Source organism: Sus scrofa, chromosome 16 (assembly GCF_000003025.6).
Source record: "Sus scrofa isolate TJ Tabasco breed Duroc chromosome 16, Sscrofa11.1, whole genome shotgun sequence".
In the NCBI taxonomy this organism is placed as follows: domain Eukaryota; kingdom Metazoa; phylum Chordata; class Mammalia; order Artiodactyla; family Suidae; genus Sus; species Sus scrofa.
The window spans coordinates 26,063,674-26,086,509 of NC_010458.4; the positions used below are offsets into that span (position 1 = coordinate 26,063,674).

Consider the following 22,836-nt stretch of genomic DNA (forward strand, 5'->3'; position numbering starts at 1 on the left):
TATTCAACCCCTTGCCTGGGAAGCTCCAAATGCCATGCGTGTGGCCCTAAAAAGGCAAAAAATAATAATAATAATTACAAATGAACATATACAATATAAAAATAAATATAAAACAATCCTTAGAAATCCTAGGAATAGCTTGGAATACAAATATTTTGAACTATCGCAATAAAACTCAGGTTTCAGAGGCCTGTGATGACAGTAGTGGGGAAGGATATATTTTCAAGGAGATTGTGGGGAATAGTAAATGGGGGGGCTATAGATATTATTTTATGCGATAAAAGGAAAAATAGTTTTAGTTATGCTCTTTAATTAGAGAAAAGTAACCACCAGCAGAATTTAAAAGTTTAGTAGAACTGCAAAAAGACCAAAAACCAAAAAAGAGTAAACAGAAATGTGACAAAGAAAATGAAAGTTAAGGAACAGGAAATCAGCAACATGGTTAAATGAGGAGGAAAAATTGAAAATAGAAGAATCATGATCAGGTATTTTGGCGAGGATACTAAATATACATTGGCTGAATTTCTCTAGCAAAGACCCTAGACTGTAAGATTACATTGAAGAAGCAACATTCTGTTAGGTGTGGTTTATAGGAAATATGCCTAAAGTAATAAGACAGCAGTTAAAGAGAACACAACCATAAACACAGGTAAATGCATGCAAAAGGAAGTGTTATTGTACATATTATCTCTATAACTTTTGAAGTGGAATATGACAAAAGAAATGTAAACCAATGGCTGTGTTAGAAACCCTACTGATTTGATATTAAAAACTCTCTCCTTCTAGCATGATTTCTGCAATTGGGGCTAATTTCTAGGAAAGAATAAAAAGATAAGAACCATTTTTTTACCTTTTTGTGGGAGGCTTGAATAGCTTGTTTGAAGGCAGAATTATGGCTGCTGGTTTGGCTTTTCTTTGAGGAATAAAAAATTGGTACATGAAAAGAGCTCTTCTCTTGGCCGAAACCTGTGGCTTGTTGATCTTTACTATTTTCAAGAGGAATTAAATCCTCATAGAAATCTGTTTCAAAATCATCTTCTTTAGTTTGTACCTGGAGAACATCCATATGAAATAAGACATCTAGGAAATATTAGAGCCACTTGTGAACACCTAACACAATGATGCTTCATTCATTTACATGTTCAATAAATATTTGTTGAGGACCCATTTTGCTAAGGAACAAGGAATAGTGGTGTTCCCTGCCTTCAGTGAATCAATCAATAGTTTAGTGAGGGAGAAAGATAATCACAGACCCTTCTTAATTCAACGTGGAGGGTATTGTGCTGCCCAAGATTGCCACTAATAACTACAAAACTCAGAAAGGCAATGTCAAAAAAGTCTCCATCAAAGAAATGACTCCTAAACAGACTTAGGAGAGCTATTTTCCTAAGAAAATAAGAGCTATTTTCAGTCTCCCTGTGAATTTAATGCCATTTGCAATCAAATTGAAGGTGTTTTTCAGAAAATTGAAGCGTAGAAAATGGGAGGGCGGGTCTTGTGCTCCCCTACTCTGGCGCCATTGTCATCCTCTTAGCCTTATTCAGAGTTGGGCATTAGCACTCCACTGACCAAGTCTTCAAGACAGAAGACAGGGTACCCTCCTTCACTGTTGGTGGGAATGTAAGTTGGTACAACCACTATGGAAAACAGTATAGAGGTACCTTGGAAAACTAAATATGGAACTACCATATTACCCAGCAATCCCACTCCTGGGCATATATTGAGACAAAACTTTCATTGCAAAAGATACATGCACCCCTATGTTCATTGCAGCACTGTTCACAATAGCCAAGATATGGAAACAACCTAAATGTCCACTGACAGATGACTGGATTAGGAAGATGTGGTGTATATATACACAATGGAATACTACTCAGCCATTAAAAAGAACAAAATAATGCCGTTTGCAGCAACTTGGATGGAACTAGAGACTCTCATACTAAATGAAGTAAGTCAAAAAGATAAAGATAAATAATCATGTGATATCACTTATATCTGGAATCTAATATATGGCACAAATGAAACTTTCCACAGAAAAGAAAATTATGGACTTGGAGAATAGACTTGTGGTTGCCAAAGGGGAGGGAGTGGGATGGACTGGGAGTTTGGGGTTAGTAGATGCAAACTATTGCATTTGGAGTGGATAAGCAATGATGTCCTACTGTATAGCACAGTGAACTATATCTAGTCACTTGTGATTGAACATGATGGAGGATAATGTGAGAAAAAGTACATATATGCATATATATATAAAATTGGGTCACAGAACATTTGTTAAGTCAAATATAAAAGAGAAAATAAAAATTTTATACACACACACACACACACACACACACAGAACAATAATCAGTTAGTTCCACCTGGTGGTTGGGTATCAATTTTCACTGACTGGGTCTAGGAAGAAGAGAAAAAACAACCAGTGGGACTTGACTAATTATGAGTAGAGCAGGTATTTTCCAAGTACAAGGTGTGATTATGCTGGTAAGAAGAGAACAAAGTTTTAGTTTTATTTTTTTAATTTAATTTTCTGTTTTGGGCTGCACTTGTGACATATGGAAGTTCCTGGGCCAGGGATGGAATCCGAGCTGCAGCTGTGACCTATGCCAAGCTGCATGACAATGCCAGATCTCTAACCCATTGTGCCACAGCAGGACCTCCTGGACAAAGTTTTTAAAGTTGCAGAGTAAATTGACTGAAGAGTACTTCTTCATGTCAAAAATGCTTGTCTGGTTTGCAATGGAAAAATCTGTTTTAAGATATTCAGTATTAAAATGCACTGTGAGGCAAACCACATGACACAATTAAATAGCTTGCACAATTAGTCAAGGAAAGAAATAACCCAGCTGCAAGAGAATCTTGCTCAACAGTAAAATACAGTCAAAAGTTCAGTGTTCTTTTGAGATATGGCAGTGCATGCTAGTTGGCCTTTAAAATGTCCACAAATGAAGCTCATCTGTGAACAACAAAGCAACACCATCATATATAAATATTGTTGCTGACATTTCTTTAAAAACTCAGACTACAAATACTTTGTTTTATAGACTAGCTCTCACAGGAGAAAAGATGTGTCAGATTAAAGAAAAAGATATTTGCACATAAGGAGGGGATATTGGGTATCTGTGCTCAGAGAAAATCTGATCACGTATATTAGCTTCGTGGGAGGGTAGGTTTATAAGTGAGCAGCGTTGAAAAATTAGATTGAACTAGGAAACTGGGGCCAGTGTTAGATGCCCTGCTCAAGTATCCGGACTGAATTCTGAAGGCAAGATTTTGCATCTAGTAAGTTCTTTAAATATATTAATTGAATGATTGAAAAATTGGGAATGTTACCATCACATTTGTTTTGCAAAGACTGCATTAACTATAGCTAACTAGAGGCAAAGGGAACCCTTAAAAAAACTGTTCCAAGAAGCCAAGTGAGAGAGGACAATGGCCAGGCCTAGGGAGCGGGGGTTGGGTAGAAAGAAAATGGAGAATTTGAAAGATACATAGGAGGTAAGTCCACAGAAATTGTTGACCAAGTAGATGTGCATGTGTGGAGAAGAGAGGGAGAGAGAAAAAGAGAAAGAGGGAGAGAGAGAGAGGGAAGGAGGAAGAGGGGGAGGAGAGAATGGGAATGCTGTTCCTGCAGGAATATAGAAAAGCAAGATACTTTTGAAAAGAGCAAGATGAGTTCTTTTGGTGGTGTGTAGGGAACATCTGGTGGGCTCTGATTAACTTCATTTTCCTAGATTTTCCTAGGAAGTGATGTTAACCAAACTCTAGGGAGAGGTTTCAATCCCCATATTCTTCCTAGCCAGTCCTGACCATCCATGGATCTTGTGGGCTGATGGCTCCCTGGGGCTGGATGTGTTGTTGATCCTTTCACTTAAGTGTTTGAAGAAAGGGTTCGGGTTTGTAGGAAGGGGCAGAAGAGAGTTAAGAGAGATTGGAGGAATGGAGGGGACAGGGTGACACATAGTATCTGGTAGTGTGAGGGTTAGAGACAGAACCTACAGCTGTGGATTTCCAAGAGGTTTAGGGAGGCTTTGGGGGCTCTGCAGACCTAGGAAGAGGGAGACTTTGTCTAGGTAGGTCAGTATATTGGTAAGAGTCAAAGTCTAGACATAACTACTTTCTGTATTTTGCTGGTGACAGAAAATGCTTAGCATACAGCAAGTAGCAAGCAGCAGCTCCAAGGAAAAGAGAGGAGGATTCTTGAGGAAGTGGACGACTCTGGGAACTAGTGCAGAGATCTTATGGGGACTGAGCTCTGTGTTTAGGAGTTGGGGATCCCTGACGGGCAGAATTCTTTTATTGGTCTTCCCTTCTGACTTCCTGCCCAATTGCCTTCCTTTCAAGAGCCCTCTCTTTCTTAATGTACCAGCTAGCCCATTATTTTACCTGTGTCAATAAGCTCTGCTATTGTAAAGAAAAAGAGTCAGATGCCTGCTGAATGTCTCCTGCTCTATTGTTTCCAATAAGGAATAGCTTAGATTTGCATGGCTGCCTCTTAACGGCATGAACAAAGAAATACGAAAATCAGTGGAAAGTAAACCGGTAGCTGTGACCTTGGGTCTGGTCATTTCCAAATCTTTGTTTAGAGAAATATCATCATGATCTTCCTCAGCAGTTGAATATTATCGAAAATTCACTGACATAATAGGTAAAGATCAGCTCAGATTAAAGTAGACAAGTTTTAAAACTATGTGGATAATGAAAGAAGTTTACTTTCTTCTGAATGAGGATTTTAAGGCTGTATTTCCTGGTATAACTTGCCATGCGGGCTTGGTTGCCAAGTTATATGGGTGGATCCAGTATTTTGCTGGTAAATATTTAGCAACCACCTTTCTGGAAGTGGGGGAAAGCTGTCATTTACTACAGCATTTACCTTTCCTCATGTTGTATGTATTCCTACCATAGCTGACTTCGAGATACCTAAGTGATGGCCTCGAATTAAAACTTGGAAGGAGATGGACAGTAACAAATGATTATACAGTAATTTTATGATATAGACACAATAGATGTAAATAACCTCCATTACACTGATAATGTCATCTAGCACAGGAGACACTGGACTAGGAGCCAGGAGCCAAGAATTCTAATTCCTCTGTGCCATTTTCTTGCTGCATTACTCTGGGAAGGTTTCTAATGTCAATGATCCTAGATCTCCTATTAGGAAGATGAGCATCAATAATTTTCCGTTTCTGAGAAAGCTGTTATGGCACTTGAGTAAAACAACATATGCAAGTACTTCAAAAACTATAGGTGCTATGTAGGTGTAAAGTATTATCTGAGCCCATATTTGGCCTCATACACAGAGCTTAACATTTGTTACTTGTAAAATTGTAGAAAAGAGATGCTTGCTAAGAATATATGCAGTGTGGTTTTGGGGAAATTATTGTATTTTGAAATTAAGCTTATGGATTGGTTGTTTCAGGGCTAGAAAGCATCCTCCAACATGACAATATTGTATGTAAATGTTTGAGTTTTGGCTCTGTCTACAGAGCCTACTCAATACAGCTTAAGAATAGAATACCTCTTCCATCAGTGACAGAATTTTTGATGTTATTTTTTCCTTTAGAAAAAATGTATCTTCTGAGTTCCTATTCCACAGGCCAGCAAGATCTTTTCTACCCCCTTTAGTGATGGTGGGCCCTTTGGGGTTAGCATCTTCTGGATCTCTGGGGAGAGAGTGGGTGGTTCTTTTACCTGGTCAGGAGCATGTGTGTTACTCTTGTCACATTTACCTCCAGGCAAAGATAGGACTTCTTAGGGTAAGTCTCCCAAAAGGTGTTTGAATTTGTCAGTTAGACCCCCAAGGACATTCTCCTAATATATATTAGATGGTTTTAACTTGAGTTTGTCAAATTGGAAAATGCCTGTATTTGTATAGTTATAAAAGTTTTTCAAAAAGAAAGATTGAATGACTTTTGCTGAACTCAGACTAACTGTAAAGTGGTTTCAGAAATCATTTGACTTTCTGAAATTCTCTCTAGCATGTCAAATTGGTATGCATGGGTATAACCATTAAAATCCTGTCTTTACTGTTTCTCTCTTTCTCTCTCTCTTTTTTTTTTTTTTTTGGTTTTTTGGTTTTTAGAACTGCACTAGCAGCATATGAAAGTTCCCAGATTAGGGGTTGAATTGGAGCTATGGCTGCCGACCTATGCCACAGCCACAGCAATGCAGGACCCAAGCAATGTCTGCAACTTACACCACAGCTCACGGCAATGGCAGATCCTTAACCCACTGAGTGAGGCCAGGGAATGAACCTGAATCCTCATGGATACTAGTCACTAGTCGGATTCATTTATGCTCGTCACAACAGGAACGCCCTCTTGTTTCTTTTATCATAAATTAAAAGAAACACATTTTTTCTTTTTACTTCAGTTCAACAAGTATGGAGTAATTATTATTTGTAAGGCACTGGGCTAGATTCTGAGAATATATAGTATGCTTGCTACCACTCAGGAAAACAGAAAACCAAACTAGCTAATAAAATAGGAAGGAAGGTAAGCAAAACTACCCCCATTATATTTAGATTCATCTTCATTTTTTTTTTTTTGGAAGCCAGATACTCTTTCATGTGTAAATTTTTTTACCTAACAGAACTAACTATGGTAAGAAAATTCTGGACAAACCAAATAATTTACCTGAGTGAGGATATGTTACAGCTATGTGTTCACTGGAGAAAGCCTGGACTCTGGAATTTGGAAAAGCTGTACTTAAATCTCTAATCCACTGCTTACTAACTGTTTAACTTTGGGCAAATTAGTTGCCTTATTTTCATATCTGTAAGTCGATGATAATCACACTGACCCCATCGAGTTGTGGAAGAATTAAACACCAACACATAACAGGTGATTATACATGGTCATTACCTTTTTATTCTGTCCCTTCCTTCATTACTATTTTGTCATTGGAAATCGAGCCTATAATCAGCATTGGTGTTGGGAGTGCCCCCCCAAACGCTGTCGTACCTCAAAGTGACGTTTTCTAGATTGGCTGGAACACGAAATGGATTACTGGCTTTACTGCTTTTGACGGTTTTACATATTCCTCCAGTGAAAGAATTACCTAGGACTTCTCCTCTGGGCTCTCCTGCCAGAATATGAAACCTAGAAACAGAGTAATTTTTAAGAATTCAATAGATGTAGAGCAATATTTAAATTTTACCATGTTTGTATGAAAGAAATTCTTCTCAGACATTTTTGACTCCTGACAGATGGCTTGAAGGAAAGTCCATTTTTTTCTGAACCATGGGGAGGTGTCCAGAAAGGGCTGGAAGCCAAAACTCAGCTCCTTGGGCTCTGTGAAATTTTCCCTATTCTACCTACTTAATTGTTCCGGGCTTTTGATAGGAAATAAAATTTGGGCTTATATTTATTTCATGACTTGTAAAACAAGCACAAATTTTGGAAGCAGATTATAAATAAGTTACTACATAATTTATTTCATGACTTGTAAAACCAGTGCAAACTTTGGAAGCAGATTATGAAATAAATTACTGGATACTTCTGAGTCCACTTCCTTAAGTAAGATACACAGTAAAAGAATTCTTACAAAGGGCTAGTAATGAAATAGTCACAGCAAAATTTTAATGGGATTGTAATTATATTAATATTGTTTTTATTGACTACAATAATAACATTTAAAACAGTCTAGCACTGTTTGAAGTATGTTAAATAGTAGTATTCTATTTGTTTAATATTTATACTAACCATGGGATGTAGATATAATTATTATACTCATTTTATAAATGAGGAAAATGAAGCACATAAAGATTAATTAGCTTAGCACAAATATAAGGTAGATGAAAAACTTATCCAAAATAGTAATCGTTTCTCAAGTTCTATAGATACTAATAAGTACTCTGTGAAAAAGAGTTTTGCGTCAAAAATTTGGTAATGCTGGATTACATATGATGAAATAATAGAAAATATGTATCATGGCCTCTGCCCCATTTCCTGACACAGAGCTTCTAAAACCCTTGTCATTTGTAATTTCCTGAGTGCTAAGAGCACCAAGAGCATCTTTTGTTCTAATGTGTGGTCCTTGACCACAGCTTTTGACACAGGGCTCCTGACTGGCTTGGGGTATCTCTGGTGATAGCCGGGTCTTCTGTGCCAATGAGGTGTTGGGCTCCTGGATGAGGGCTGGTCACTAGGAAAATCAGGCCATGACTCCAATCTTGGAATTTTGAGCCTTACCCTCCATTCTCCAGAGAGGAGAAAGAGGCTAGAAATAGAGGTCATGATCAATCATGCCTATGTAATCAAGCCTCCATACGAATCCTAAAAGTACAACCTTCAGAGAACTTCTGGGTTGGTGAACACATGGAGTACAGGGGAGTGGTACCCAAGAGGGCATTGAAGCCCCAAGCCCTTTCCCACATCCTTGCCCTACTCAGCTGTCATCTGTATCATTTATCACGTTCTTTTATAGTAAATTAGTAAATATAAGTAAATTGCTTTCCTGAGTTCCGTGAGCAGCTCTAGCAAATCAATCAAACCCAAGAAAGGTTCGTGGGAACTCTCTATAAGACAGAATCACAGGTGAAAACCTGACTTTGTAATTGGCATCTAACATATGGGGGGGGCAGTCTTACAGGACTGAGCCTTTAACCTTTGGGATCTGACACTATCTCCAGGTAGACAGGGTCAAAATTCAGTTAAATTGTAGGGTACCCCACTGGTGTTGCAGAGAGTTGCTTGGTGGGGGGAACCCCACATATTTGGCATCAGAAATGTTGTGAGTGTGGCAGTAGGGTGAGAATAAAAGAGGTACACAGGAGAACCCATCTGGGAATCAGTCTCAATAAAGCTGTTAAAAAAGAGTAAGAGAGGCTGTGGGGAAAAGGGAGCCCTTTCATACTGCTGGTGGGAATGTAAATTGGTACAACCACTATGGTAAACAGTATGGAGGTTCCTCAAAAAATTGGAAATAGAACTACCATATGATCCAGTAATCCTACTTCTTGGCACCATAATTTGAAAAGATACATGCACCCCAATATCCACTGCAGCGCTATTCACAATAGCCAAGACGTGGAAGCAATCTAAATGTCCATCGACAGAGGAATGGATAAAGAGGATGTGGTACATATATGTAGTGGAATATTACTCAGCCATAAAAAAGAATGAAATCATGCCATTTTCAGCAACTTGAATGGAACTAGAGATTATCATGAAGTTAGTCAATGAAAGGCAAATATTATATATCACTTATCGGTGAAATCTAAAAAGAAGTATAAAAATGAACTTATTTGCAGAATAGAAACAGACTGACAGACTTTGAAAACAAACTTACAGTTACTAAAGGGAACAGGTGGTGAGTGGGGGAGAGATGGATAGAGGGTTTGGAATTGGCATACGCACACTGGGGTATATGGAATGATTTCTCAACAGGGACCTGCTGTATAGCACAGGGAACTCTACCCAATATTCTGTGATAACCTGTGTAGGAAAAGAATTTGAAAGAATGGATGTGTGGGTATGCATAACTTAATCACTTCGTTGTATAGCAGAAATTATCACAACCTTGGAAATCAGCTATGCTTTAATAAGACTTTAAAATTTTTTTTAAAAGTGTGACTTTTGTGGGTTCTGTAAGATGCATCTCATAGCCAAATTCCCATCAATATTTGAATTTGTTTCAGTGGGTATTTGAGGGAGGAAGTAATGGAACTGATCTGGGAAAAACTTTCCAAAGCAATCAGTTAGCAGGACAAACAGAGGTGTTGGAGACTCATTTTCTGAGTTAAGAGGAATCAATGAGGAAAAAAGAACTATTGACCTTATACTGCCTTGTACAATATACTTACAAGTTTGTCACAAACAAGAAAGAGCTTGAGAACTGCTCCCAGGTCATGAGGAATCTATAAAGTAGTAGCTGCTTGCAGAGAGCTGGGAGATAGGAATTTTGTGGAGGTGTCTTGGTCAAGGGTACGCCTGAAGCACTTTTCAGGAGTAAAGTCAACAATGCAGCAATTTTCAGCTCTATTTTTGTCTTCCCTTCTGTGGTATTTAAGTTGACTTTAATTATTTTGGTATTTCAAATACATCATTGCATTTAATATTTTAGGTTTCTAAAGTGTTTTTTTATCAAATTTGGCTTTAAGCATTATATTTATGGTAACTTTTTGAATTTAATACAAATTTATATATATGCACATATATAAATATGCATGTGCATTCATGTATTTATACATGTATGTGTGTGTGCGCATGAAAGTGTGTGTGTGTGTGTGTGAATGCATTTGTACCTTGGCTGAACTTGAGCATAAACAAACAGTATACTATTATTGTCTGACTCTTGCTTTAGATTTAAGACCCCAGTGACGATGTTGACAAAGTAGCAATGTTGGCATGTCTTATTAAATTCTTTCTTGGAGAGATGCTGTTTAAAAGAGGTACAGCCACTCAGGAAGCTACTTTTTTTTTGGACAGAAATATGTGGGAGGGGGGGCAGAGATTCTAAGGCCAGCAGATTAGAAAGAGATTCCAGTAAGCAGCTCTCAGAACTCTCCATCTCTGGCGTCGCGAGGGGAGAACTGGCTGTCCCCAAGCCAGCAGGTTTTGCTCATTTCTGAGAATCCTTGGGACAACAACTCTCATTGGCAGGGGGCCACAGGGTCCTTCTGCCAAAGTACACATAGCACATGGTCCTCTCCATCTGTAACTGGAGAGTCTAGACCAACTGAACAAGAGGTGAGTTTGTAATGTCACCCCAAATCAATCAGAACATTAGAAAACATGATTAGCAGTGGGAGTTTTTGGCTGAGTTTTTTTCCCAAAGAAAAGAAAAAAATGAAACCATTGCTGCACATTGGTAAGAAGATGCTGCTGAAACATTCTCATTGGAATCACCTCTAATTAGGAGTTCTTAGGAAAGAACCGAAAATCAATTTGTAGTCATCCAACATACAGATGAAGAAACTATAGCCCAAAGATATTTAATTACTGGGTTAAGATGTATTAAGTTAATGCAAAATAGGTCTAGAATGCAGCTGTCCTGACTTCCAGGCTAATGGCTGTTCCATTTTGCTACTGTCCTTGAGTTTGGTTCAATAACTTCTAGTTTTTATTCTAATCAAATGAGGTTGTGTTTGCAACTGCTGCTGTTTGTCTTTGTGCCTCAAGGTTTCATTTTATACAAGTCTGGCAGCGTAAGTAAAGACTTTTTAAAAAGCCCACTACAAAGCAATAAAAGCCTATAGAAGAAAACAATTTGCTTTCTGGCCAAAAGTTGAAGGGAGAATTCTTTACCATGAGAATAGGAGAGTACAAGAGATTACTTTTATTAGTTTTATTTAATACTTCCAACTAAGGCTTAGCTCTTTTGTTTTCACTGACTTCCCTTATATTTCCTCAAGTTTTTAAAGATATCGTCTCAGTCTAATAAATTTAGAATCTCTTGCTAAACCTCCAGTGTCCTCGTGACCCAAAATAGGAGCATTAGAATTTCTGAGCTCTATTCAAAGATTGGGAAATGGTAGAAATCACCTGGGTTTTGATGTCTAGAATGAATCCTGTTCCTCCATTAGTTGTTAAACTTGGACAGGCTATTTAATCTTGCTAAGGCTCAGTTTCCCGGTTGGGCAAGTAGAACCAGATGGTAATGCAGTATTGACCTTCTGCTTTTAAATTGTACTGACCTACCCATGCATCACATAGTCCACCTGAGAGAAAGTTTTGGGTGCCCTAGCCATGTTCACCTCACCACCTACTTCCCTATTTTTTCACCCCATTGTTTTTTATTGCCCTCTTTTTTTCTGTATTTGCCTGACTCCTTTCCTTCTGCTCTGTCTCCATTGATGGCTCAGGGCTTGCCTCTCATGCTTAAAAACTGGTTTTGCTTCTTGAGTATTTTCACTTTCAATACATTCCCAAGCATACTTTTCTGATACCCTTTTCTCCATTGTCAGTGGGGTTTTTTGGCTGAGGTTTTCTTCCAGGGAAAGGAAAAGAAGGAAATGGTTTCTGCACATTGATAAGAGAATGATGTTGAAGCACTCTCATTGAATCAACTCTAATTAGGAAACTTTAGGACAGAACCTCAAATCAGTTTGTAGTCATCCAACATATAGATGTGGAGACAATGCATTTCTGAGTGCATACCCACCCTTTCCAGATCTAGCCCCAAGAATGCACCCTGGCACCTCCCAGCATGGCTGGCTTCCTACCATTTTGCCCTGATCACTCCAGAGCCGTCAGAGGCTACATGAGAATTAAAATAAATTATGTTTATGAAGTACTCATAACTTTATCTGCTACCAACTGAATGTGAAAATGTTAAATTCTTTCATTCCCTAGGAGTGAGGATTGTAGTCACATGTTACGTGAGTATGGCAGCCAAGTGTCAGGGACAGGCTGGTGGGAGGAGTAAGAGGTTGATGAGGAAGGTGGACAGTGGTGGGTCTCATTGCTTCATTGCTGTTTCAGCTCATTAGTTCTGAGATGGTTTGACTCCCCCAAAGATAAGACGATGTTACATACCCAGCGCCCATCAACTGTACACTAGGGATGGGATTATACTTCCGTGAGCATACTGCTTTTGTTCTCCCACAATTCCTCTCATCGAATTGTCTCCACAATCATTTTCTCCATTGCATTCCAACTTGCTGGCAATGCAGCGACCTAGTCAAGAAATGTAACATTAACAACAAATGGTCATTTAAGAAGGTATTTATTGATTTGAAGCATGAGTACTTTAAATTTCAAGGGAAGGTTGAGGGCAAGTTTTCATTATTTGTGATAAAAATTTAGGAAATATGGAAATGGAATGACAAACTGATATTTTCCTTAATTTTTTAGGATTATAAGAGTCACAATAGAACTACTTAGTCACTCTTGAACTGATAGTCTTAAGTAAAAAAAATAATTCTAGAATCGCTTTCCCATTACAGTGAGTTTGCCATAGAAGTCATGTTCTGATGGAGAAAATTAACAATAGGTTCAGAATTTTGTTTTGATTCAGGATAACAGACTCGAGATCACAGTTTTTATTAAAAAAAAAAATTTCTCACACATACCCATCTACTGGTACACATACCAACATGGATGAGTATCTAAAATGTTATGTTAGGTGAAGAAGCCAACACGGAAGATCATGTCATTTAAGTCCTTTATTTGATGTTCAAGAACAAGGAGAGGGATTAAATGGAAAGGGGAAAGAGACAATTTTGGGGTTCATGGAGATTTTCTGTACCTTGATTGGGATTATTTCCATGGGTGTATACATCTGTCAAAATCAAATTGCATACTTACTATCTGTGTATTTTACCATATATACTTATTTTACTATGCATAATTACTACATATTTTATTATAGATATTCACTATATAGGGTTATTGTTAGTAATTGTTTTATTGCATATCATTTTCTATATCTAATTATTTTTGGACAAATTAAATGCCTAGGTACTACAGTATTATGTAGCAGTTTGAATGAATTTAGAAAATAGTACCAATTCCATGTACTGGTATAATTCCCCTTCTTTTTAAACTTGTTGAATTTCATAAGGATCCTTGGAATGAGTGTGCACCTATTCATTACAGAAATTGAAATGCTTTATGTACAATGACAGATAGCCCCTCTGCCTCTTCCTACAATCAGGGATGTTGGTATCTGTACTATTATGTGCAGCTCTCTTTGACAGTGATGAAATGTTTTACTCAGGATTATCTGGTTAACTGTTTTAAATTGTGAGGAACATTTCACTATAGCTACGCATGACTTTTTTTTTTTTTTTTTGGCCATACCTGTGGCATGCAGAATTTCCTGGGTCAGGAATAGAAACTTTAGCAGTAACCAAAGCCATAGCAGTGACAATGCTGGACCCTTAACCCTCTGAGCCATCACAGAACCCCTTTGCATGGCTATTTTGAATAGTTGAAATACTGAGGAAATTGGATATTCTATTGAATTAATTTTTTTTTTTTACTAATAGAGAGTTCCCTAGCAAGCACTTAGTTTCAACTTTTTTGGTTAATAACCTTAGTAAGAAGGTAGAATATAATAAAAGTAATTAAGTACTCCTTTGATTATTCAAAATCTTGCATTGCATCAGGATGATTACTACAAAGAATTATAGTTATAAGAATTAAATATGTCCTGTACCAAAGAATGAATGGGAAAAGGTGAAGGAAAATTTGCATAGTACCGGATTTGTGGAAGTCAGCATGCTTTAGTTAGTGTATATATAATAGTAATTCTAGAATCCCTTTCCCATTACAGTGAGTTTGCTGTAGAAGTCATGTTCTGATGGAGAAAATTAATGTATATATACACACACACACATATATTTTATGTGTGTATATACATGGACATATTTTATTATATATATGTACATATATATACATATAATATGCATGTGTATATATACACACATATATACTATACATATATATACTTACACATGGAAATATATAACCATTTAGAAATTGTGCATATTTTTCCTATTTACTTGAACTGATTTGTTCAAGTAAATAATATACCACAGTGGTATATTATTTTTATAACCAGTTGCAAATTCTCATCTTAATGCTTAAGATTAGGACTTTGAGGGAGGAGTTGGCATAATGTGTAGGGGTTAGCATCACGGCTACTTCCCAAAGAACTATGCATATATTAAAATGATAGATTTAATTTGGGGGGACTCTGAACAGAAATCATGAGAAAGGAAAGAAAAGGTAGTTTTTTTGTTCATTGAGGACCTAATATCATCTTGAGTCAAACAAATAATGGTCCACCCACCCTTTTATTCCCTTTGAGAGTGGCATTAGTGATGTTTCTAAGACAGAATCTTCAGGGGAATATTTAACAACCAATAGGCCATGGCACCACCCAGTCAGAATGGATGCCAGCCATATTTGTGCCAGGGGTTAGCTAGTTAGTGGCTAGATCCTGGGAAGATCTAGGGATTCCTGGTGAAGAGATCTGGATGATAGGGCAGAGGTCACTAAGACAGCTCAGGGTAGCAGCTACCTAACAACCATTACAGATACATTTCAACAGTTCAATTTTTACCACTAGCTATGGACATAGTGCTGATGGACTAGAGATCAGCGTGCCCACACCACTAACTTTCATGAAATTCTCATCATGATGGTAGCCCATGGATGTATCAAAAGCCTTCTCAAGCTTATGGATGTTTTTGGCATAAACGAACTCTTTTGTAATGAATTTCATATAATCTATTGAATAAAAGAATTCTTCCTGATAATCTATTCAAAAACTACCCTTCAAGCTTCAAATAGTTGTGCTTCAGTTCTGAATTTTTATTTTCATATTCTGATCTAAAGCTTAGATCTGAACTCCCTCAGCCATTACCATCAAGATTTTTCTCATATTCACTCTTTGTCAATACGTGATATACCTTATTTATGTAGATGTAATACATTTCTCTCTCCTAATGCCTCACCCTCATATCTCAGGTTTGGGGTGTGTCAGAGAAAAAACCCTGACACCAGCATTCAGTCTGACATCCAGAAAAGTTTGGCAAAGCTGAAGTCAAGGAGCAAGGAGTAAAAAAACCTTAGATCCAAGTCTGGGGTGAGTTTTCTTTAGGAATTTGAAATCTTCTCTCTAGTTCTAAATACTTTTCAGGGTATTTCAGAGTACACAGAAACGATGTGGATTTTATTCATCTGAACTCTAATTTTAACTTTAAATTGAGTATTTACATAAGAAATCAGTGAACTATGGCCCAAGGACTAAAACTGACCTGACACCTGCTGTTGTAAATAGAATTCAATTGGCACACAGCCACGCTCATTTGTTTATATACTGTCTATGGCAGCTTTGAAAGTATGAAGCCAGAGCTGAGTAGGTGCTACATAGACCGTATGGCCTGCAAAGCCTAAAATAGTCACCATCTGGACCTTTACTGAAAAAGTTTGCAGAAGTCTGATCTATCCCGTTCACAGTGCTCAGCTTTGGAGCGCTATTAATTAGCAAGAGAATACATAGTTTAAGTGGTATATTCAAGATTTGACTGTAATCTAATGATACTTAAATATCAGAGGTTATGCACTTGAATGAGAATTGGACTTGAAGGGAAAATTGCCATAGTTAAATCATTCTTAACCTCCTCTCTTGGGATTACTTTTGGAGCCGTTCAATGGAATGCGCCAGAAAATTTGTCACGTCTCTAGTCCTCCCTTTGACAAACTATCATACTGTTAATATTCTTATCTTAATAAACTATATTAAAATCTTTTAAATCTGTCACTCTTTTTCAATTGCTTATGACGATTTTGGATTTGTACTTTTTTTTTTTTTTTTTTTTGTCTTTTTAGGGCCACCGAGACATATACAGGTTCCCAGGCTAGGGGTCTAATGGGAGCTGTAGCCACTGGCCTATGCCAGAGCCACAGCAACACCAGATCTAAGCCGCATCTGTGACCTACACCACAGCTCACGGCAATGCCAGATCCTTAACCCGCTGAGCAAGGCCAGGGATTGAACCCACAACCTCATGGCTCCTAGTTGGATTTGTTTCTGCTGCACCACGACAGGAACTCCAGATTTGTGCTTATTAATTGCCAATTTTTAAAAGTATCTGCCCCTTCCTCCTTCACCTTTTCCTTCCTCCTGCTTTATAACAGTGTAGGAGCTGGGCATCAGTACTTGATGAGCAAATGAATCAGGTAAGTGGTCAAGATGATTAGAGCTTGAAAGCTGTAATTTTACATATGAATAGTGTATAATTGGTCACATAACAACCCTGTCTCCCCATGCTTAAAATATGGTGGGACCTCTCTATTGTGGTTTTCACTGGGAGTCAGTTGGAATAACATTAGTCATTTTTAGTGGAGACCAGAACATCTTCCAAAAGTCCCTTACCACTGTCACAGCGGAATTTATTCTTGCAGTCAACCTCTTCAATTTTGCAGAGTTTAGATGGAATACATGGTCGAAAGGTCATGAGTGGCTCAGTACATGGTTGTCCTCCAAACTGATTGGGGTGCAAGATGGACCTAACCTTAAACTGAAAGGAGAGAAAGGTGAGTAATTGAGGCTGGGTCAAAGCCAAGAATTATCTAAGAAAGCAGAGCTTCTTCATCACAGTAGTCATTTTTCCTATGGTGGTGTTTCCTAAATTGACTGACTAATCATGTTTTCCAGTTCAGTTATGGTATGTCCTTAGGACGTCAATACATTTTGGGTCTCACTTTTCCACCCTATAACATGAGGAAGTGGGACAAAAGATTTCTAAAGCTTATAATTCTGAAGTCATACAATTCTAAATCAAATTGAAATAAAAAAGGCACAAATATTTACTGATCTGTCCTGAGTGCAATAAATATTCCAGGGAGTAACAGAAGCCCTTTTATTTCCCAAAGATAGTGTGAAGTGATAAATGCGAAAGGATTTGGGGGCTTTTTTGAAGTCACCATGGAAACCAAGGCTGACATATTCTTCACACTTTAAAATATTTTAAATAGGCAATAGTAAAACAAAGAGTCAGGGAAGGATAGAAATTAAAAAGTACTGACTTTGGAGTCGGAAAAATCCAAATTCAAAAGGTAGCCTCCTACTTATAGTGATGTATTCTTGAGCAAATCGCTTAACCCCTTATGAGCTATAACTTCCTCATCTATAAAATGGGTAGAAAAACAATGTGAAGTGCGTTTGAATAAGGTATGTCAAGGACCTAGACTGGTTTCTCACAGAGAGAAGATGCTCCAGCAATGAGTCCCTTTTACTTTCCTAACGTGGGAATGCTTGGCACTTGCCCTGATTTGGGTTCATGTGGGCCAGCGCCTTTACAGGAATGAACTTGAGGTGGGTAAATATTGCCACTGGGAACAATAAACAAATTGAGGGACTTTCCCATAGGAGAATGGAAATTAGAGAAAGGGGAAGGAGTTATTTTAATGAATGCCCCTCATTTCTGTCTGTTTGCAACCTTGGCTAGAAATCTCCATTTTTTAGCACCTTTTTTTTTTTTGATTTTTTGGCTTTGTGAACTCTCAGAGAACACAGGCAGAAGAATTTAAGAGCTGGGCAGTGCAATACAAATCCCCAGGGGGCAGAACTTCCTTTTGGTGTTCACATGACCATAAGACATGCAAAATGAATCCTCCTTCCACCGCAGTATGGCTAAATGGAATTTTCCGTCAGTTGAAACTGGGACAGTCTCTTTTCAGAAATGGAAGAAATTCAGCATTTCTAGGAGTTTTGAGCTACTGGGGCTCCGATAAGTGATTCCAATTTCCTGACTATACCCACATATCCCCTACCTGTTTTTCAACACAAGGGTCACAATCTGACCATGGTCCATAATCTCCCAGGAGGCAATTGATAGGACAAGTTTGCCAGTTACATTCTCTGGTCTCCTGCTTGGTGCAAAGCCGGTCACAAAAGTTGTCAAGATAGTACTGATTTATAGTAATTTGTCTGTAATAGTGAGGAAAAAGCTACTTAGAATGAATGGGTTCACTCTTGCTCCAGCCCCACAAGAAAAATATCATTGACTCAACACAGCGAATAAAAGAAAAGAAGGTTTTCATGGAAAATCAGGGCGTCTGGCATCTGTGCAGTTCTTAACACTTAATGGAACTCAGAACTAGGTCTAAAAACCATTCTCATTTCTGAGAATACTTGGGACAACATGAGGGCCTCATGTTAAAAAATTATTAAGAATTTCAAGAATGTGATGGCAGAGCATTAAGCCACCCCAGAGCCCTTCTCTGTGTGGGGCCCTGTGTGACCGCATGGGTACATGTCCATGAAACCGGCTCTGATGGAATTCCTGGAAGGGACTGAAAGGGAACAAAAAGAAAGAAGAAAATTTCTGCAAATGGCTTAAAAGATGACAACACAAAGTGCTAAGGACCATGACTGAGTTAGAGCCAGAGGGCTGTAGGACCAAAGATTCAAGGAGAAAGTGACATGAGAGATACATTTTGAAAAATGCATGTGAATTTCCCAGGCAACAGAAGGAAGGCATTCAGAGGGAACAGCATGTGTAAAGATTAGAGGTGGGGGAGTAGGACATGCCCATGGAGGAACTGTGGGATGAACCTAAGAAATGCATAATTGAGAGGAATGGAAACTACTGCTGGACTTTATCTGGCAGGCAGTAGAGAGCTCCTGAAGGACTTAAGTAGAGGAGGATTATAAATAAATCTGTTTTTACAACTTTATTGGGTGGCTTATTGGGACAGTCAGTTGGTGATTTTAATGAGATCACACTACATATGTAAAAATAGCTTTCTAAAATAGATCTCTACAAAGTGCTGTAACAGTTAAAGCACATTAAATATATACTTTTCTCCTCCAAGTCATGTGAGGATCTTCATGGAACAGAACATCTAATACATTTAAAGAAACTGTGGGTAGAGTAGTCAATTGATGAAAAGACAGAAATATTAAATGTTATCATGTAAACACAGTTTTCTTGCCTTCTTGTCCATGCCAACAATCAAGCTAATAGCTAGCAGTGCTGCTCAATTGAGGTCCTGTTAGACTTGGTTTAATGAGTAGAAAATTCTCTATAATTAACTCACTAACCGCAGGCAAGCAGAGTTCTGTGCTGATTGAAAAAAAAAAAAAAAAAAAAAGCCTAATGATTCTAAGCAAGTTAAATAGTCAACTGAAAAGATTGCACAGATTCTTAATTAAATTTCTTTGAAACTCCTAAATTTTATGGAGAGAACAAAAGTAAATCTCATTTCAACCTTATGAGGAAGAAACCTTAAATTCCATACAAAGTCATGGTCTTTTAAAAACATTTTAAAATTGAAGTACAGTTGATTTACAACATATTAGTTTCTGAGGTATAGCATAGTGATTCAATATTTTTGCAGATTATACTCTGCAAAATTATATTTTGAGATATATTTTTTCCCTATTGCTTAGTGTGGCACTTTTGATTTTGCTAACTCTGTCCTCCAGATTTCCCAGGGCACAAAGAATAGCTATAGAGTCCAGCATCACCTCTGTCTGGTCTGGGTTCCAGAATTACAGGTTTTTGAGCAGCTGGACCACTGAGTCCATGGGTAGTGATCACAGAAACAGGCTTGGCTCTTGTCAATCAGACCACTCAGCAAGATAAAATACAAGACAGAGTGTTGTCCATCATGCCTGGAGAGTCTCCAGATCCTGAAAAGAAATGATATAATACATATCAAACGTTTGTGGCATAAAACTTCACAATCATTCCCAGATACAGACTCAAATATGATCTTAAAAAACATCTTGCACACACCTTCACACCATGCACAAAAATAAACTCAAAATGGCTTAGACTTAAATATATGACAGGACACCATCAAACTCCTAGAAGAAACATAGGCAAAACACTCTCTGACATCAACATCACGAATATTTTCTCAGGTCAGTCTCCAAAAGCAATAGAAATTAAAGCAAAAATAAACCCATGGGACCTAACCAAACTGAAAAGCTTTTGCACAGCAAAGGCAACCAAAAAGAAAACAAAAAGACAACTTTCAGAATGGGAGAAAATAGTTTCAAATGATGCAACCGACAAGGGCTTAATCTCTAGAATATATAAACAACTTATACAACCCAACAGCAAAAAAGCCAATCAATCAATGGAAAAATGGGCAAAAGACCTGAATAGACATTTCTCCAAAGAAGATATACAGATGGCCAGCAAACACATGAAAAAATGCTCAACATCGCTGATTATAAGAGAAATGCAAATCAAAACTACCATGAGATACCACCTCACACCAGTCAGAATGGCCATCATTAATAAATCCACAAATAAAAAGTGCTGGAGGGGCTGTGGAGAAAAGGGAACCCTCCTGCACTGCTGGTGGGAATGTAAACTGGTACAGCCACTATGGAGAACAGTTTGGAGATACCTTAGAAATCTATACATAGAACTTCCATGTGACCCCGCAATCCCACTCTTGGGCATCTATCCGGACAAAACTCTACTTAAAAGAGACACATGCACCCGCATGTTCATTGCAGCACTATTCACAATAGCCAGAACATGGAAACAACCCAAATGTCCATGGACAGATGATTAGATTCGGAAGAAGTGGTATATATACACAATGGAATACTACTCAGCCATAAAAAAAGAATGACATAATGCTATTTGTAGCAACATGGATGGAGCTAGAGAATCTCATACTGAGTGAAATGAGCCAGAAAGACAAAGACAAATACCATACGATATCACTTATAACTGGAATCTAATATCCAGCACAAATGAACATCTCCTTAGAAAAGAAAATCATGGACTTGGAGAAGAGACTTGTGGCTGCCTGATGGGAGGGGGAGGGAGTGGGAGGGATCGGGAGCTTGGGCTTATCAGACACAATTTAGAATAGATTTACAAGGAGATCCTGCTGAGTAGCATTGAGAACTTTATCTAGATACTCATGTTGCAACAGAACAAAGTGTGGGGGGAAAAAATGTAATTGTAATGTATACATGTAAGGATAACTTGATCCCCTTGCTGTACAGTGGGAAAAAAAAATCTTGCCTTCCTTAAGGCAAGTTAACACCTATAAATTCACATGCTCATGGGTATGCACTCTATTTCTAAAGATTTTTATGGTGAGCAGTCCTGGAGTTATAATTCCAGTACTAGGAAGTTTCTCTGAACTGTTAGCAATAGGCTATAAGACAAAGTATAGAGTATAAAACTCATTTCATTCCAAAATGAAAAATGTTTTTTATCTTATTTTTTTATACATTTGTAGGATTTTTTTTTTTTTTTTCGGTCTTTTCTTAGGGCCAATGGAGGTTCCCAGGCTAGGGGTCCAGTTGGAGCTATAGCCTCTGGCCTATGCCACAGCCATATCAACACCAGATCTGAGCCATGCTGCGGCCTGCACCACAGTTCATGGCAACCTGGATCTTTAACCCACTGAGCGAGGCCAGGGATCGAACCTGTGTCCTCATGGATGCTAGTCAGGTTGTTTCCACTGAGTCACGATGGGAACTCCAAAAAAATGGAAAATTTTATATAATCTTGTCCTTTTCAAAACACTGCTCATTTTGTGTGGGAAGTACTTGCAAGTACTAATACTGCCTTTCAGTTTTGCCATACTTTTCTGGGCCTGGGGAAGGAGTTTGGAACTCCTGTACCCCTCCATTGCTTTTTATCTGTTATACATACCTTCCTGATATATAAATTATACATAGTTTAAATAAATATCTTCTCTTCTTTTTCTCCTTCTTCACTAGAATGTAAACGCCATGACATTTGGTCTTTTTTTTGTCTGTTTTGTTCTAGATGCCTGGAAATCCACCACCCAGACATTTAGAAGAATGAGAGCAAGCATAGTGTATACTTAATAAATGTTGTGGAATTGAGTCTAGGAGACAGTTTAGAAATGAGTTTTGATGAAATCCAAATAAAGTCATTTAAGTTCACAATTACAGCACTTCTATAGTATTATTCTTTAAAGTTCTGCCAGATTAAGGATGTCTCATAGACTAGAAATTAATTTGTCTGTTCAATTGTCATCCATTGTTTTAAGGAAAAGTGATTGTATCATAACTGGTTTATATCAAGTTTGTTATAACAGTTGATTGAAATAAAACCTAGATCTCTTGAGATTTAGATTTATTTTTAGAACACATGTAATATATTTAGTTTGCCTCTGATAATATTTGTTGTGTTCTAAAATATATAGAAAATATATGAAGAAGAAAATTAAGATGGTGAATTATGTAACCAACCAGAAAACTGCTGACATTAAAAAAATACAAGTGAGAGTTCCCATTGTGACTCAGCAGAAATGAATCTGACTAGCATCTATGAGGATTCAAGTTCAATCCCTGGCCTCGCTCAGCGGGTTAAGAATCTGGCGTTGCTGTGGCTGTGGCATAGGCCAGTGGCTACAGCTGCAATTTGAA

At 37.9% G+C, this 22,836-nt stretch overlaps 1 protein-coding gene across 1 annotated transcript in view; it reads right to left on the minus strand.

The window, feature by feature from the left end:
* The window catches only part of C6 (complement component 6), a 65,873-nt gene that overhangs the window by 40,028 nt on the left and 3,009 nt on the right, over window positions 1–22,836 (minus strand). Inside the window, 9 exon segments of the mRNA NM_001097449.1 lie at window positions 851–1,051; window positions 6,963–6,969; window positions 6,972–7,100; window positions 12,480–12,561; window positions 12,564–12,620; window positions 16,831–16,975; window positions 18,231–18,387; window positions 19,930–20,063; window positions 20,066–20,094. Coding sequence (NP_001090918.1) covers window positions 851–1,051; window positions 6,963–6,969; window positions 6,972–7,100; window positions 12,480–12,561; window positions 12,564–12,620; window positions 16,831–16,975; window positions 18,231–18,387; window positions 19,930–20,063; window positions 20,066–20,071 — 918 coding nt within the window. The 5' untranslated portion in view covers window positions 20,072–20,094.